General features: G+C 36.9%; 1 protein-coding gene and 1 long non-coding RNA gene across 7 annotated transcripts in view; one reads left to right on the top strand and one right to left on the bottom strand.

Moving 5' to 3' along the window:
- Nucleotides 1-15,863, bottom strand: part of LOC129243739 (obscurin) — a 98,324-nt gene that overhangs the window by 34,163 nt on the left and 48,298 nt on the right. For all 6 annotated transcript variants that reach the window (XM_054880996.1, XM_054880997.1, XM_054880998.1 and 3 more), the window contains 8 exons: nucleotides 14,904-15,173; nucleotides 12,707-12,863; nucleotides 9,065-9,150; nucleotides 6,954-7,089; nucleotides 5,779-5,963; nucleotides 4,843-5,403; nucleotides 2,954-3,817; nucleotides 2,791-2,896 (listed from right to left, as the gene is read on the bottom strand). In XM_054880996.1, the coding sequence (XP_054736971.1) occupies nucleotides 2,791-2,896; nucleotides 2,954-3,817; nucleotides 4,843-5,403; nucleotides 5,779-5,963; nucleotides 6,954-7,089; nucleotides 9,065-9,150; nucleotides 12,707-12,863; nucleotides 14,904-15,173 (2,365 nt within the window). The remainder of the gene's footprint in view (nucleotides 1-2,790; nucleotides 2,897-2,953; nucleotides 3,818-4,842; nucleotides 5,404-5,778; nucleotides 5,964-6,953; nucleotides 7,090-9,064; nucleotides 9,151-12,706; nucleotides 12,864-14,903; nucleotides 15,174-15,863) is intronic.
- LOC129243743 (uncharacterized) overlaps nucleotides 1-15,863 on the top strand; it is a 50,426-nt gene that overhangs the window by 33,908 nt on the left and 655 nt on the right. The window lies entirely within an intron of this gene.

Below are 15,863 nucleotides of genomic sequence, written 5' to 3'. Positions count from 1 at the left end.
ATACCTTATTGGATGCCTTCAAAAATAATGATAATAACAATAATAATTTTAATAATAATAAAAATATTACAACGAATTGAAAAGCCCGCATGTCGACGCAAAACTGTCGCACTCATGGCTAATCAATAAAGGATTTTCGCAGAAACAGAGAGTGCTATATTTGCTATGCAAGATGGTGTAGTACCTACGTGAAATTATGCAAAGTACGTCATCCGAGAGCCCAAAGCCCCGGAAGACATGTGTCGCAGGTGTGGTGATCGTTACAATATTTTGGTTCGCACAACGACGTGGCAATAATTATACACCTACGACTTGCTCAAAAGCACGATTTTCATCATGAGAAGACACCCTATTACATATATGTTCCAGAACCAGTGTAATCAGAATAACACAAGAACTCATAATAGGTCTTGTAGTAAATAAAAATGAGCACACTGCATTTGTCATAGGCATTGGCGTTCCATTGAACAAAAATATTCATAAAACGTACACAGAGAAAACCAGCAAATACTCCGAATTTGGGAATTGACATCAAGCGGCAGTGAAAACTTATAATGGTCTTCATATTGCCATCATATCGGCTCACGGACTCGTTTACGTGAATCTGACGTAAAACCTCAAAAAGCTCAAATTGGAGAAGCTCCTGTGACCTTCAAAAAGCGGCGCTGTTGAGTTCTTGCCATATCATGAGGAATTTCTCTCAGTAAATTAGTACACTGAAATGCATATTTATTGTTTTAATATTTATACTTAGTAGTTCTATTTTAAGATGGAGTACGATAGTATAAGAATTTATAAAAACTGTGTAAAAATTTGGCTGCACCAAAGCTGCCATCAAGTCGAGTAAGTGTCTCCCAAATAATAGGATGTTTGAACAAAATAGAAATCATTTCAGCATGGTTCCAACCTTCCAATTTCTAGAATCCTCCTTAGTTTGTAATTAATTACTATTGGCCAACCTCCTAGTGTATTTCTGTCATAGAAAAACTCCTCATAAAAAACCATTTGCCGTTCGGAGTCGGCTTAAGACTGTAGGTCTCTCCATTTGTGGAACAACATCAAGACGCACACCACAAATAGGAAGAGGAGCTCGGCCAAACACCTAGCAGAAAATTACGCACCAATTCTTTATTTACACAGTGTGCCACTTAAGTCACCGTACTATTGTTATATTTGCACAAATCATCCTGTAACTTGGCCAAATTTTTGTTAAATTTGAAAAACTTTGGTGCAGGCTAACAAAACAATATATTTTCTTTTAAATAATGAAATAAAAATAGTAAGATTTAAAACTTAATGTAATATTATTTATTCCACACGTGTTCAATCGGATTGATATCCGGGCTCTGTGGTGGCGTCTCCAAAAGGTGTGGAGTGTTGTACGCGAGGTACAGCCTGGTGAAATAGAAATCGGAACCTATTCCCAATTTCTCGGCGTTGCTCTTCAACTTTGCTTTTCAAAATATCAATATACACATATTGGTCCATCACTCCGTCGATAAATTTCAAATTCCCACTCCTGCTGCAGCCATAAAGCCCCAAGCCATAATACCTCCGCTGCCGTGTTTTACAGTTTTTATGGTATTTTTTTTAGGGCTTCTCCTGGTCTCCTCCATACGCGGAGACGCCCGTCTGAGCCAAAAATATTGTACTTGGACTAATCTGAGGAATTACCTTCCGCCAGAAGTCAATTGGTTTTCGGCGTCTTGCGAGGAGTGTAGGATCTAAATTTATATGTTTTTATCGCTCTACGGACTGCTTCCGGGTGCACCTCCTCAATGTTGCGATCTAGCTCTGACGCAATCTGTACTGCGCTACAAAACGGATCCTTGTCCACCAGATGCTTTATTGTGCGCCTGCCACGATCGGAAAGTGCAGGTCCGGCCGGATCTTTTGTTATTTTTAATGCGCCCTTCGTATTGGAATCGCTCAATGACAGTCTGAATAGTGGATTTGCTTCTACCCATAATCTTAGCTATCTCTTCATAAGATTTTTGCTCCTTTGTGTGGTGATCCAGGATCTTTCCACGGGCATCGAGTGATAACTCTTTTCGAGGCATTTTGTCTATAAAAATCGAATATTTGTCTAGCTCAAGCAAAACATTTTACATTTACTCATTACTGCACACATTTTTCAAAAATTCCCGTTACTTCTAAGAAGAACGCTGGAGCCAGACAGAGCAAGAAATTATGAGTACACAGACTTTTGTTGACGCAAGTATTTGAGTATGTTGAGATTCGTTGCAATAATATAAGACTAAAATCAAAAGTAATTGTTTTTCTTTTGTAGCTTAGAAGAAAATATATTGTTTTATTGCCTACATCAAAGTTTTTTTTAAATTTAACAAAAATTTGGCCAAATTACAGGGCGATTGGTGCAAATATAACAATAGTACGGTGACTTAAGTGGCACACTGTGTAAATAAAGAATTGGCGCGTAATTTTCTGCTAGGTTTTTGGCCGAGCTCCTCTTCCTATTTGTGGTGTGCGTCTTGATGTTGTTCCACAAATGGAGAGACCTACAGTTTTAAGCCGACTCCGAACGGCAAATGGTTTTTTATGAGGAGTTTTTCTATGACAGAAATACACTAGGAGGTTGGCCAATGTCTGCCGAGGGGCGAGTGCTAATAAAAAAACTTATTCTATAATTTTTGGTGTTTCAAGCACGGAAATTCGAATCTACGCACTTCCGAATGGTAAGCATAGACCAACTCATTCAGCAACGGCACCACCTTTTTTTGTACATTATATAAATAAATATATAAAAAATAACATTGCTAAAGAACTTACCATTTAACAGTTGGCTCAGGTACTGCATAAATATCTGTTTCTAAAGTAAGTGTTCCATTTGCCTGTACTTCAGTATCCTTTAATGGTTTCCTAATTTTCGGTTTGCCTAGGGATTCAAACTTTTAGTTTCAAATATATATATATCAATTATTATGTTAATTACAGTTTACTGTTACTTGGCACTCATTCTCAAGCCTGCCATAGTCGTTCATAATTTTACAGCAATATGTGCCATGCATTGATGTGTTGACTTCTTTCAGCACTAGTTTGTATGTATTATTCTCTTCAATGCGACGAAAATCTTTTCTTTTTTCATCGATCTCTATACCATCTATATACCACGTAATTTTAGGTTCCGGATAAGCATTGACACGAACTTCCAACTCCACATTGCAGTCACCCTCAGTGACTGTAATATTTGTCAGCTTCTTTGTGATTTCTGGAGTGCATTTTATTAATAATTTTGTTTCGCTGGATGCGGAGCCATGTTCGTTCTCAGCTTTTACTGTGTATATAGCAGAATCAACGCGCGATACTTCCTTTATTTTAAGCACGTATTCATTTCCATCAACAGAAGTGCTATATTTTTTGCTATTAGTGACATTAATTTCATTTCCATCTTGGTACCACCGAACTTTAGCCTCCGGAAACGCATCTATTTTAACACTCATGATGACAGTCTCCTTCTCCCCATAAACGTACTCTTCTTCTAAATGCTTTACAATAATTGGTTTTGATTTAACAATGCACTGCCAGTATTCGGATGATTGACTTAAATCATTGGTAGCTCGAATTGAATAGTTTCCACTTTGGCTCAACTCTATGTTAGAAATTTCTAACACAATTTTCTCTGTACTTTTTCCTATTGAACTACTAGAAACTTTTACGTTTTTATCGTTAATAATATCTCTGCCGTTATTTGTTATATTAATAATAGGCTTTGGATAACCTTCGACTTCCATCTCCACTTGGATTGTTGCCTCAGCAAAGCAGGTTACATTATTAATTTTCTTGATTTTAGGTCCAGCTGAAAAACAGTAAATTGCCATTAATAGGTATAACTTTAACGAGAATGTTCTTATCGTTTTTTAGGTACGTGTGGATATGATAGGTGTAGCTCGGGTAGAAATATTTAAAAAATGGTATTTGTGATCCATTTTAAATTGATTCAGAATATAGACATAAAACATTTTCCATCATTTTGGAGTTTCGTGCCCACAACTGGTGTCGAACCCGATTACTACTGAATGGTAATCTCGCATCAACACAATCGGCTACAGCGCTTCGATATTGCTTGTCAGTTTGTGCCTTAGAGCAGCTTTTCTAACAAAGCACATTTTCATCTCATCTCTCTTATGTTAACAAAAAAACGGATCGAAAAACCCACACCTGAAGCCAATACTTCGGCCGAGAGTGATAATTTAGTGAGGCTTTGGGAGCGGTGGCATCATTGGCCCATTTTTCTTTGAATTAGCTGCTGGAAACGCAATTTCAATCAACGGTGGCCACTATAAAGGCATGATACATTTTTTTGTGGCTGAAATTGAAGGCATGGACTTGGATAATCTTTGGCTTCAGTAGTATGGGGCGCTACGCTGCGATTTAGCGCCTTTAGACTTTTTTAGGGAGTGCCGTGAAGCAGCAATGTTATTCGAACAATCCATTAACGATTCAGTTGCTTAAGGCGAATAACGAGCATGTCACTCGCGAGAGAGATTCAGAAGCCGTTAGCAGAATATTGAAAACTTGGTTAACAGAATGCGCTAATTGAAACCAGCCCAGGCAGCTGCATGAACTAAATTGTGTTCTATAAATAAAGCGAATGTTTGCTCTTTAGAATTTAATCAATAATAACCGAAAAAAATGATTTCTGTTAATTTTTTGAATTTGTATAAAGAAATCTCTATATGGATCACACTTTATAAATATTTATTATAGGTTCACTTCTCAAATGTAATGAAAGGAAGCTACTCGAGGTAAAAGAGATAAAATGAAGTTAAAATTCCATATAAAAATATATAATTAAAACGTAAAATGTCATAAGGTACACACCTTTCACAACTAGGCTTATCGATGACTCATCCACACCCAACTCGTTCATTGCTTGAATGGTATATTCACCGGCGTCTTCCGTTGTAACATTTTTAATAACTAAGGACATGCTTTCCTCATCGGCATAGAGAATCTTATGTTTTTCACCTACTTCAATAACTTCACCATCGTGTTTCCACTGAACTCCTGGTTTAGGGAAGCCTTTGCATTGTAATTCAAGAATTGCTGTTCCTCCTAAACTTGCGTTAGCTTCGCGATGGTCGATGATCAAAGAGGGCTTCTCTGGTTCTCTATTCAATGTTTGTATCGCTCCTTGAACAGAAAGTTCGGCACTGCATGAAATATTGCCAGTAGAGGTTTGGGCTACGCATGTGTAAATTCCAGCATCTTCTGGTTTAACGTGTTGAAATACTAGGGCCAATGAATCTTCATCTTCGCCGAACAAAACCTTGAATCTTTCTTCCGGGTCAAACTCGGCGCCATTACGCTTCCACACGAATGTTGCCTTTTCTCCAGGCGGAAGAATTTGACCACTCAAAGATCCAAATGGATTTTTGTCCTCTATACGTCAATATAATATATAGACAATAATTAAAATTCATATTACTATAATGCGTATGTATGTATTGTATATGTATATTAAATACAATTCCATTTCAAATATACATACATACATATACCAGACAAACATATGTACCAAGGATATTTATTATAAATAATATTATTGGTTGCAATGTTAAACTTTAGTTACATGGACAAGCAGCCGGAAAAAAATTATATTCTGCAAATAGTTTGGAAGCAAAAGCTTCATAGAAAATCTAAATCCCATTGATACATGCAAGTATGCATATGTTTGTATGATATATAAATTGGCAAAACTTTTTAAAGTAGAGAAAAAGTTAAATATGTATGTACGAGTATGTAACTTCTTCTTACCTACAGTAGTTGCCGTTGCTTCACATTCAACTTCTCCATATTTGTTTGTAGCCTTGCAAGTATAAAGGCCAGCATCTATTTTTTGTACATCATTCAAAACCAGTTCATAGTATCCCAAGTAATCTTTTTCCCGATTGATTTGTATTCGGTTATCGTCCTCCAATATTTCTTTTCCGTCCTTAAAACTGAAATCGGAAAAATTACGAATTTATAAATAAGTATGGCCAATAAATCGTCAAGTACTACAATATAATATCCAATAAAGTACCGTAACATACATATATATGTATAACACATGGGCTGAAAAGTCCCAGGCCTAACAAAGAAAACAGATTTTTTTATTCAAAATTAGTTTTATTCGTCAACGTTATTTCCATAGAGAACAAGAGTAACAAAGAACATTTTTGTAGAATGATTCATCTTTTGCCTCAAAATAACCTCAGTTTCAGCGATAGCCGCTTCATTCGAGCGAAATTTCTTACCGGCAAGTATTTTTTTTAGATCTGCAAACATCCAAATCTGGTGAATATGGTGGATGTGAGAGCAATTCGAAGTGAATTTCATTTACTTATAGTTTTGCCATTGTTTTGATTAACTTGTGATACACTGCGTTGGCTTGATGAAACAAAATGATGACCACACGCGGCACCCACTTTGAACAGAGCCTTTTCATAATCAAATGCTAATGCAATATAAAGTCAACACGTTCTTTTGATATCTTTACGATGTCAGCTAACTCACACAACTACACTTTTCGCTCATTCATACCGCCTCATTTGGACGTCCACTACGTTGCGCATAATCGGTGTCTCTACGATCACGTTTGAAGTCAGCAAACCATCGTTTAATTGTTGTTTCTGATGGAGCGGAGTCCCAATAACACTTTTCAAGTCATTGCTTCGCTTGAACCGTATTTTTTTCCATCAAGAAGCAGTGGAAAATTAGAACACGAAATTCTTTTTGGTCCATTGATTTGAAAATAGCACAATAACTCACGAACTAATGACAGAATATCATGAAATTTTAACAGTTGTCTTTTTAAGGTAGGTAGTATTAACTGAAAAAGAGGTGAATGCAATAAATCGGGTGCCATCTATGTGTTAGGCCCGGAACTTTTCAGCCCATGTGTTATGTATGTATGAACATACAATTTTTTATACGCATTGTAGACTTACAATTTTACTCGGGGTCTTGGATCCCCCATCACTTTAATCATAAACCGGAAAAGCGACTGTTCAAGCATTTCACTATCTTTGAGCCGCACAAGGAAAACTGGCGCCACATTTGTTTTTGATTCATCATGTCCGGGAACTGAAAAAAAGGATTATAAATATAAATAATTATTCATGTAAATGAACTACTAAATTGCAAAATGGATGACAAGAAATTCATAATAATCGTTGCAACTAAATATCTTTAAAACTATCGTTTAAACCGCTCGTGGGCGTGAACGAGATTAATTTAATTTCGACGTTATGCTAAATGGTTTGTCCCCATTGAAGCCAGGTTCATAATTTTCCGATTGAGGAAATTATCGTATCTATTGTTAAGAAATTGGGCCAGTTCATTTTCACAGGCTCCTCTTGAGGCCAGTTTTATACCGTCAAAAAATATGGCGAATGCTTGAAAAGTTGATACTCTCCAGGCATGAACTACATACCCTCCTCAATCACTTATTTCTGGTCGATTGCCCACTTCAATTTGGTCAATTGTAGACAGAAGTATCAGTTGTAGAAATGCGCATTGAATGTTTTGCCCGATGGGAGCAGCACTTATTGCGTAATTGCCTTTCAATCGCACCAAACTCACAGCGAAACTTTCTTGGCCGTTAATGAACGCTTGGGAATGGTTTGAACCGCCTTATCGCAATTGGACTACAATTCAGCTGTGGTTCTCATATGAGTCCGAATTTCCATCGCCAGTTGTTATGCGCTTCAAAAATTAAAAAAAAAAATAATTGGCGCGTACACTTCTGTTAGGTGTTTGGCCGAGCTCCTCCTCCTATTTGTGGTGTGCGTCTTGATGTTGTTGCACAAATGGAGGGACCTACAGTTTCAAGCCGACTCCGAACGGCAGATATTTTTATGAGGAGCTTTTTCATGGCAGAAATACACTCGGAGGTTTGCCATTGCCTGCCGAGGGGCGACCGCTATTAGAAAAATGTTTTTTATTAATTTTGCCTTCACCGAGATTCGAACCAACGACCTCTCTGTGAATTCCGAATGGTAATCACGCACCAAACCATTCGGCTACGGCGGCCGCCGCTTCAAAAATTACTTTGTTAATTTATATTTATTATATTTCAGCAAAGAATCACAGTCATCAAATCGGCCCAAAAGGTGAATTTACAATAATTCGCGCGGCACCATCGAAATTTCCCTTAAGACCCTCAATGGGCAATGAAGTATGGTAAGTGTTCACATGCCGGTAAGACTCCAAGATGGATATCATTTTATCTACATATCTTACGAGAGACATACCACATCTTTCAGGGCCATATTACCAGAATGGTATCATTGGAACCTATATTCGTCCCTGTTGTTTTTAATTTTAGGGTAGATCAAGGAGAGTGTCCAGTTCCAAGTCACTTAAGCCTCGCCATGAAGACATAGACACTCCTGCAGTTCATATCTTTTCGGGAGTCACTCAGTGGTGTTAGACTAAGTCAGACTGGAAAAAACATCACAGGACTGACTGACTTGCTCAGGATGCCTTTTCTAACGTGCAGAAATGCCCGCAACTGCAGTGCTGTTAAGGCCAGAAGTTCGTAAAGCTCAATCCGTCGAAAGATGTGAGGCCGAAAGTATTCTTGGCTGTGGACATAACACACCCATAGTTGTTATGGAGTATTTCTCGGAGCTGGATAGCTCTTCCAATGAAAAATGGACAATGGAATCGAGAGTCCAGAATAGAGCACACAAATCGGTACAGATGGAAGTAAAGTTAAAATCTCAGATACCAAAACGAAATTTGTCGGCAAATTTTGTTGAATATTTCATAAGAATTGGTGCGATGCCGCCAGTGTCCGTTGCACCAAGCAAAAGGTCATTTGCAATTTTGCGTTAGTTGAAAAAGTATTTGCGGAGCAGTATTACGCAAGATAGATTGCTTGGATTGGCACACCTTAACGAGCATCGAAATTTGGACGTGGATCCTTCACACATTTTAGACACATCCACGTAGAATATTTTTAGCATTACATAAAACTTACTTGAATGTACTGTACAAGTATAAGTAAAAATAAATAATAAACATAAACGTATGCATTTATTGCATTCTTACTTACTCTGACCCACTGCTAGCTGAGCGGAACACGTTGTACTTTCAATGCCAGATGTTGCTTTTGCTGTGTATGTTCCTGAGTCGGATTCACTAGAATAAAAATATGTGTGAAAAACTGCATATTTTTGATAGTCTAATATATATTATTTAAAAATATACACTTTAAAAATTAGGTCTAATGAAGAAAGGATTTTTAACAAACTAAGTACATCACAGCTCAAGTCTGCAATTTAAGCCGTTAACAAAAATAAGTAGGTTCCTTTTTGAAATAACTGCGCTACTACGCTGGACTCTTTCGAAGCAACCACCACGACTAGCGACGCATAGCTGCCATAAAATATCCTAGACGCCTCATTTCACTCTGAGTATTGTACCTGTTTTTAAATTCCTATCTGATAAAAGTTATGAATTAAATCAATAGTGACTCTTTTATCACTCTTACTGAAATTTGTGACGATTGTATGACGTCAGTGTTATCTCTCAGGACCAGTGGAAAACATTCAAAAAAGCCTCTAAAATGTTCCCTGGATCTACCTGTAAACAGTTCAATCTGGAAAGCTGTTGGATAAGCCGTCCGAATAATCATCTGTCAGAAACTGAGGTAATACTCGGACATGTTAGAAGTTTCTCGAAATGAGATTAACATATATAATGGCCCAAAGGAACAAGAGTTGGTACTATTTTTTTTTACTTAGCAACCTAAACTTGGAGGAGGATGACATGATTTCAGTAACCGCTCCTATTGTTATGTTTCAATCCTGTCGAAACAGCGTGATTGATTCACTAGCTGTCTTCTTAACTGGGTCTGTCCAAATGATCCTATAAGTGTTCGCTGGGATTACGATTTGCCGGTTGGAGAGGTGTTTTCAAGGAACGGGGAGTATTGTACAATACCCACAATCGAACAGTTTCTGCGGTCTGTTTGGGGTCTTTATCATGTTTAAAGTACAATAGCAGTTTTCGAAAAGTTTTCTTTAAAAACACCTAAGTACTTATATTTATCCACTATGCCATCAGTCAATACGAGCTCTCCTATACTCGTATTAGGCATGCGACCCTACACTATAACTCTCGCATGTGAGCTTAACTGTGGTACGATCGTTCGATCAGTGAAGGCTTAATTGATTTTCGTCGGGAAATGTAACTTTCTCCAAAAAGTCATTTGTTTAGCTTAAGCTAAATGCTCCTTAGCACAGGAAAGGCTTTTTTTATTTGTTCGGTTTATCCTTCTAAAAATCCGGGTATTTTTAAGTGCTCGAACAGTCCCGGAATGAACAGTGGTGTCAGTGCAGCCCATGTGATTTCGTTCCCGTTTAAACAACGAATAATTGTAAGAGCGTAAGAGTACGTGAGAAATGAGCGGTCATAATTCTGCTATCTAATCCCCTATGACGTCAGCCAAGGTGGATTGAATACTGAAGGTGGCGTCTTGCCGAACCAGTTCATTTATTTTTCGCGATTTTGACAAGTCTCACGTCAGGTTCCTTTCGAATACAAACCAAACGAACAAAACAAACAAAAGGAGAAGAAATTTCATGTTTGCGAAAATTCAATGAATGGCTTGATAATATTATGATTTGTGAGATTTAAACTTAAAAAAAGAAATGAGTGTGAGTACGTGCGTATAATTTGTTGTGTTTGGTAGTTTCTGTTTTGCCTACCCTTCCTCATGACAAACAAGTAATTCCTCTTCCTTTTCTTTGCGTATTCATGGAGTCTGAAAACACAGCGAATTCGGAAGGCACAATTTAGTATTCTATCATCCTTGAGTGCCAGCCGAAGTTACTCTCAAAATTGCTTCCAATGGTTAAATCTTGTAATCTATCATCTTTAGTAGCTTCAAAGATCAAATGACGAGTTTTTGGGATATTTTTAACTATTTCACGCACGGATTATCAGCTGAGGTGAGCCTCCATCTCTGGAAAAATGTTCACAATCTAGATCGCCTTTATTACGTTTAATTATGATCAACAACCCAGTTGTTCTCGGTCTTTTTAGTAAAGTACAAATTTCGTTAATACTTTTTCTTTCATTAGCTATTCTTATTTTCAAGTTTTCTCATGCTTTTATCATTTGTTTTTCTATAATTTAAAAGTTATAAAAGGTATAAAATTATAAGTATAGGGTTGACCATGTAAAATTTGCTTTTTGAATCGGCTATAAAAAAAACTAATCAATACTTTTTCAAACTTAAAAAAAAAAATAAATAAATAATTGGCGCGTACACTTCTGTTAGGTGTTTCGCCGAGCTCCTCCTCCTATTTGTGGTGTGCGTCTTGATGTTGTTCCACAAATGGAGGGACCTACAGTTTCAAGCCGACTCTGAACGGCAGATATTTTTATGAGGAGCTTTTTCATGGCAGAAATACACTCGGAGGTTTGCCATTGCCTGCCGAGGGGCGACCGCTATTAGACAAATGTTTTTATTAATTTTGCTTTCACCGGGATTCGAACCAACGATCTCTTTGAGAATTCCGAATAGTAATGACGCACCAACCCATTCGGCTACGGCGGCCAAACTTTTTCAAACTTTTTTTTTTTTTTTTGAAGATTGAACATTGTCATTTATGGATGAAAAATAATATTGTTCAAATGACTGCCACGACTGGCTTTACAGTAGGCCATTCGATCAACCCAATTTTTAAGCACATTTTCGATTGTTTGGGCTCCAATTTCATGAATGGCAACTTCGATTTCGTGTTTTAAAGCATCAATCGTCTCTGGATAGTTCGCATAGCATTTGTCCTTAACGGCTCCCCACAAAAAATAGTCCAACGGGCTTAAATCACAGCTCCGAGGCGGCCAATCGATATCGGAATCCAAAAACGGTAGCCAAAAGTTCGAGTGTAACTTTGGCAGAGTGACAAGTTGCACCAAATGTCGTCCATATCATCCTCTTCAATTTTTGGAAACAAAAAGTCGTTGAGCATGTCACGGTAACGCTCGCCATTTACTGTAACCGCGGAAGAAGAAGAAGACTCACCATTCCCATGGCAGCCGGTTCTACGTTACCGGAATGACTCGGGTCTTTCCCGACCAAGGGCTGCCGCCCCAGTATATTAGTCCTGTCTAGTGTACCGTATTTTTTTAAGAAGACTCACCACTTTGGAAATAGGTTTTCAATATTTCCCAATTTTGTTCAAGCGTATAGCGTCCCAATTTCAAACCTTTAAGTAAATTATGAACACATTTGACATGTCATTTGTGTTACCATTCTCAAAAAAATAGGTGGTTCAAAAAGCAAACGCTATATGGCCCACCCTGTATTTCTTTTAACCTTGATTATTAACTAAAAAATTTAAGTAATATAGAAATGAAATCAATTGCAGATATTATTTATCTACAGGATCGCTTCAATTTGGATTTGAAATAGTCCACCGTCAAAACGATGAGGGCTGACTTTAGTGAACAAAAAACAGGGATGGAGTCTCAGGATTAAACGCATTCATAATAATATTATGCTTTTCAATAATACTTCTTTCCTTTTCTACTCATGTTTTTAAAATCACTTGATTTGTTAAAATTTATAACGGGAATGTAAGCGAAGATGCAACTGTTCACAATTGCTTCGATAAATTTTAAGGTTGACACATGAATTTGAATGAAAAAGGAATTACGATTTTTAATTCAACTCAAAAATATTTACCTGCAGTTTTTGATATCCAAGCGATACGAATTCATCGTAGCCTCTGTTTGGATAACGCGGTCGGCAAGCTTATCTTCCAATGGTTTATTATCTTTTAGCCAAGTCACTAATCCTGGCTTTTCGGCGAAATGCACTTCAAAATGTGCAGTTTCACCAGCTGTAAATAATTGTAAGAGTAATATAATAATTGTAATAAGATTTGAAATAATGTGAATCGCAAGTATTTAGTTTTTATCTAACAATCAAAAGTTTTGTAATATCTTGTAAACATTTCTTTTTAAAACCACAAAATTAAATTATAGTTCACAAAAAGTTATAAAATGTTTCGTTTTTTAACGCAGCTTTTAATTTATTATTTTTATATTCCTCCCTCATATAATACACACCTATGTATTGGCGGCCGCCGTGGTCGAACGAGTTGGTGCGTTACTACCATTCAGTATTCAGAGAGATAGAGTCGGTTCGAATCTCGGTGAAAGATCAAAATTAAGAAAAAGTTTTTTCTAAAAACCTCCGGCCGTATTTCTGCCATGAAAAAGCTCCTCATAAAAAATATCTGCCGTTCGGAGTGGGCTTGAAATTGTAGGTCCCTCCATTTGTGGAACAACATCAAAACGCTCACCATAACTAGGAGGAGGAGCTCGGCCAAACACCCAAAGAGGGTGTACTAGCCAAGTTAGCTAAAAGAATGATGAAAGGATGTTTAAAGGTGTGCTCTTTAAAAGATGGGCTGATGTCACTTGGGATATGTTTACAAAATAATTAAGATTGTGTCAACCAATGATACTTTGTTGCCGTCTGAGCAACGACTGATTGGACGAGTGGGTGAATACTTGTGAAATGATCGTGGAGAATTAGACTGCCCAATCTCTCAAGTGACGTGGCAGCTAGAGTTCCCTCACAATTTTCGTTTTCACCATAGTTAAAGAGAAAACCTTGAAATCTGTCTTACTTGAGCTAAAAGCGGGCGAGCATTAAGCGAAACCGAAATATTCACAGAAAAGTTTGGCAGATTAAATTTGCCAGCAATGAAATTGCTGAAATATTATTATGAGCAAAAATAATATTATTATGCGCAAATATATCAGTACCCGAGAGGGTATATCTCTACAACTAGTACCTCAGCTCTAGTATTCATTAATTTTCATGTCGTCCGAATGGACACAAACGCTTCGGCTCGTGAAAGTATTCTATGCGGTACTAGCTTGTGGTAGCTGAGGTCTTCTTCAAGGCCTCCTTTGCGTTGGAAATATTGGATGCAGAAAGACTTGGCTTCACTTAGTTTGTCAACTGGCGCCGGTTAACACGAGAAAGAAACGGCTGACTCGCTTTGATAAGCTCGGCAAAAATCGCTTAAACGGTTATCGCGACAATCAAGAAGAAGAAAGGTTTATTTTAAAAATCTGTTGATTTTTGTTCCCTTTGGCTAAGTTTATATGTGAATAGATTTTCTTAATTCTCCTATGCGCTTTGAAGCAATTTTGCGTCTTTAACAGTAAGTCTGTTTTTATTTATAGCAAAAACATATTATTTATTGAGATATAGGGCCTTTTTTCCCAATGTGCGTTTGTGGGTTAAAGCAATGTACAAATATGTGAATACATATTGCAGCCATAGTAAACAAGAATGAAAAATTAGCTCAGTTTAATGTAAAAAAGGAAGCAAATGGGAAAAAGGTTGTTTGAAAAAAAAAAAATGTAAACAAAACTCTACAATTACGTCAGCTCAACAGCTGATTCGCAATATGAGCATGCTTCCGTATTCTCCCAACCGCGAACTTAATGATAGTGAAATTTTTTGTAGTCCTCATTAAAAAAAAACCAAAAAAAAACAGCGATGCTGTCTTTCTTGATTGCGATACAATATGTTTGAGCTCTAATTGGAACTCTATTGAAGGAACAGCAAAAATTATGAAAAATTAATTATACCGAATTGATATTGGAAAAATGCGTTTCAATAATAGGCCTCTTCTTTCGCCACTTCTCTGCTCGCATCACTTGATGAAAAATTTGCATACGAAAGCAACAACAAAGGTATAGATCAAGATTCATCGCTAGCGAGTATGGCTATACCTCAAAAAATTTACAAACATATGCAATTTTAGCCAGCCCTATTGCCGCGTAGCCGTAGATGTGTTCATTTATACCAGACCTAATATACAGAAAATTAATTTTAATAACGCGAACTGTTTACTTACGTTGGACTTGAACGCTTTTAGCTGCTCTGGTTATAATGGGCTTTTCTACAGATTTTAAAGTACTTTCCTCCATCATTCGAGAAGACGATCGTGTTTCAATTCTGGACCCATAACGATCTTCTGTTCTGCTCTCGGCACGACTTGACGAAAATATAGATCTGTGATCCTCTTGTTTTCTTCTTTCCAATCTTGAGCTTGCAGTACTTCCCAAATTGTCGCTATAATTGTCGTATGAAGATCCTCTGCCGTAATCCCGTGACGTCGCACTCACTTTTAGGGCAAATACAGAAAAAACTCGTAAATATTGGCTACATACATACATTTCTTAAATGAGTTAGGTAAATATGACTGGAAATTACAGAAACAACACTACATGATTTCTTATGTTTACATACATACATATAAGATATGCTTATTGGAAATTATATAGTAAAGGATTTGGTTCTTAAAGTGAAAAATTTGTTTAATTTGGAAAATGTTCCTTAATAAATAATAAAACTATAAAAATATCTGTGAACATGTATTGTAAGTATATATGTTTGTATATGGGCATTTCCATGAAAGCCTCAACTACAGTAAAAAAAATTAAAACGCTTTAACACTTTTATTATGATTCATTAACAGGAGTAGAGCCCCATATTTTATTTATTTTATTTAGCATAATTGCAAAAACAAAAAATTGGAATTTAAAGCTGAATGTCTCTTCGCTTCATTTCTAAGATACTTTCTCTGTCTTATTGACTAAATTAAGGGGGAACACCACTGTGAACGCGTGAAAATTAAGTGATTTTCATGAATTTTTGTTTATAAGGAGGGATGATTATTTGAGGATCGGACAAATTATAATTTATTTAACATATAAAAAGGAAACCTCACATGTACCATGAAGCCACTTCCGCTTTTTTCACTTCCTTTTCAACGATTTTCTCGACACCGGCTCTCGCTCGAATCTTATTGTTT

This window comes from Anastrepha obliqua, chromosome 4, assembly GCF_027943255.1.
Source record: "Anastrepha obliqua isolate idAnaObli1 chromosome 4, idAnaObli1_1.0, whole genome shotgun sequence".
Taxonomy (NCBI): Eukaryota; Metazoa; Arthropoda; class Insecta; order Diptera; family Tephritidae; genus Anastrepha; species Anastrepha obliqua.
This window is presented reverse-complemented; position numbering and strand designations above follow the sequence as displayed.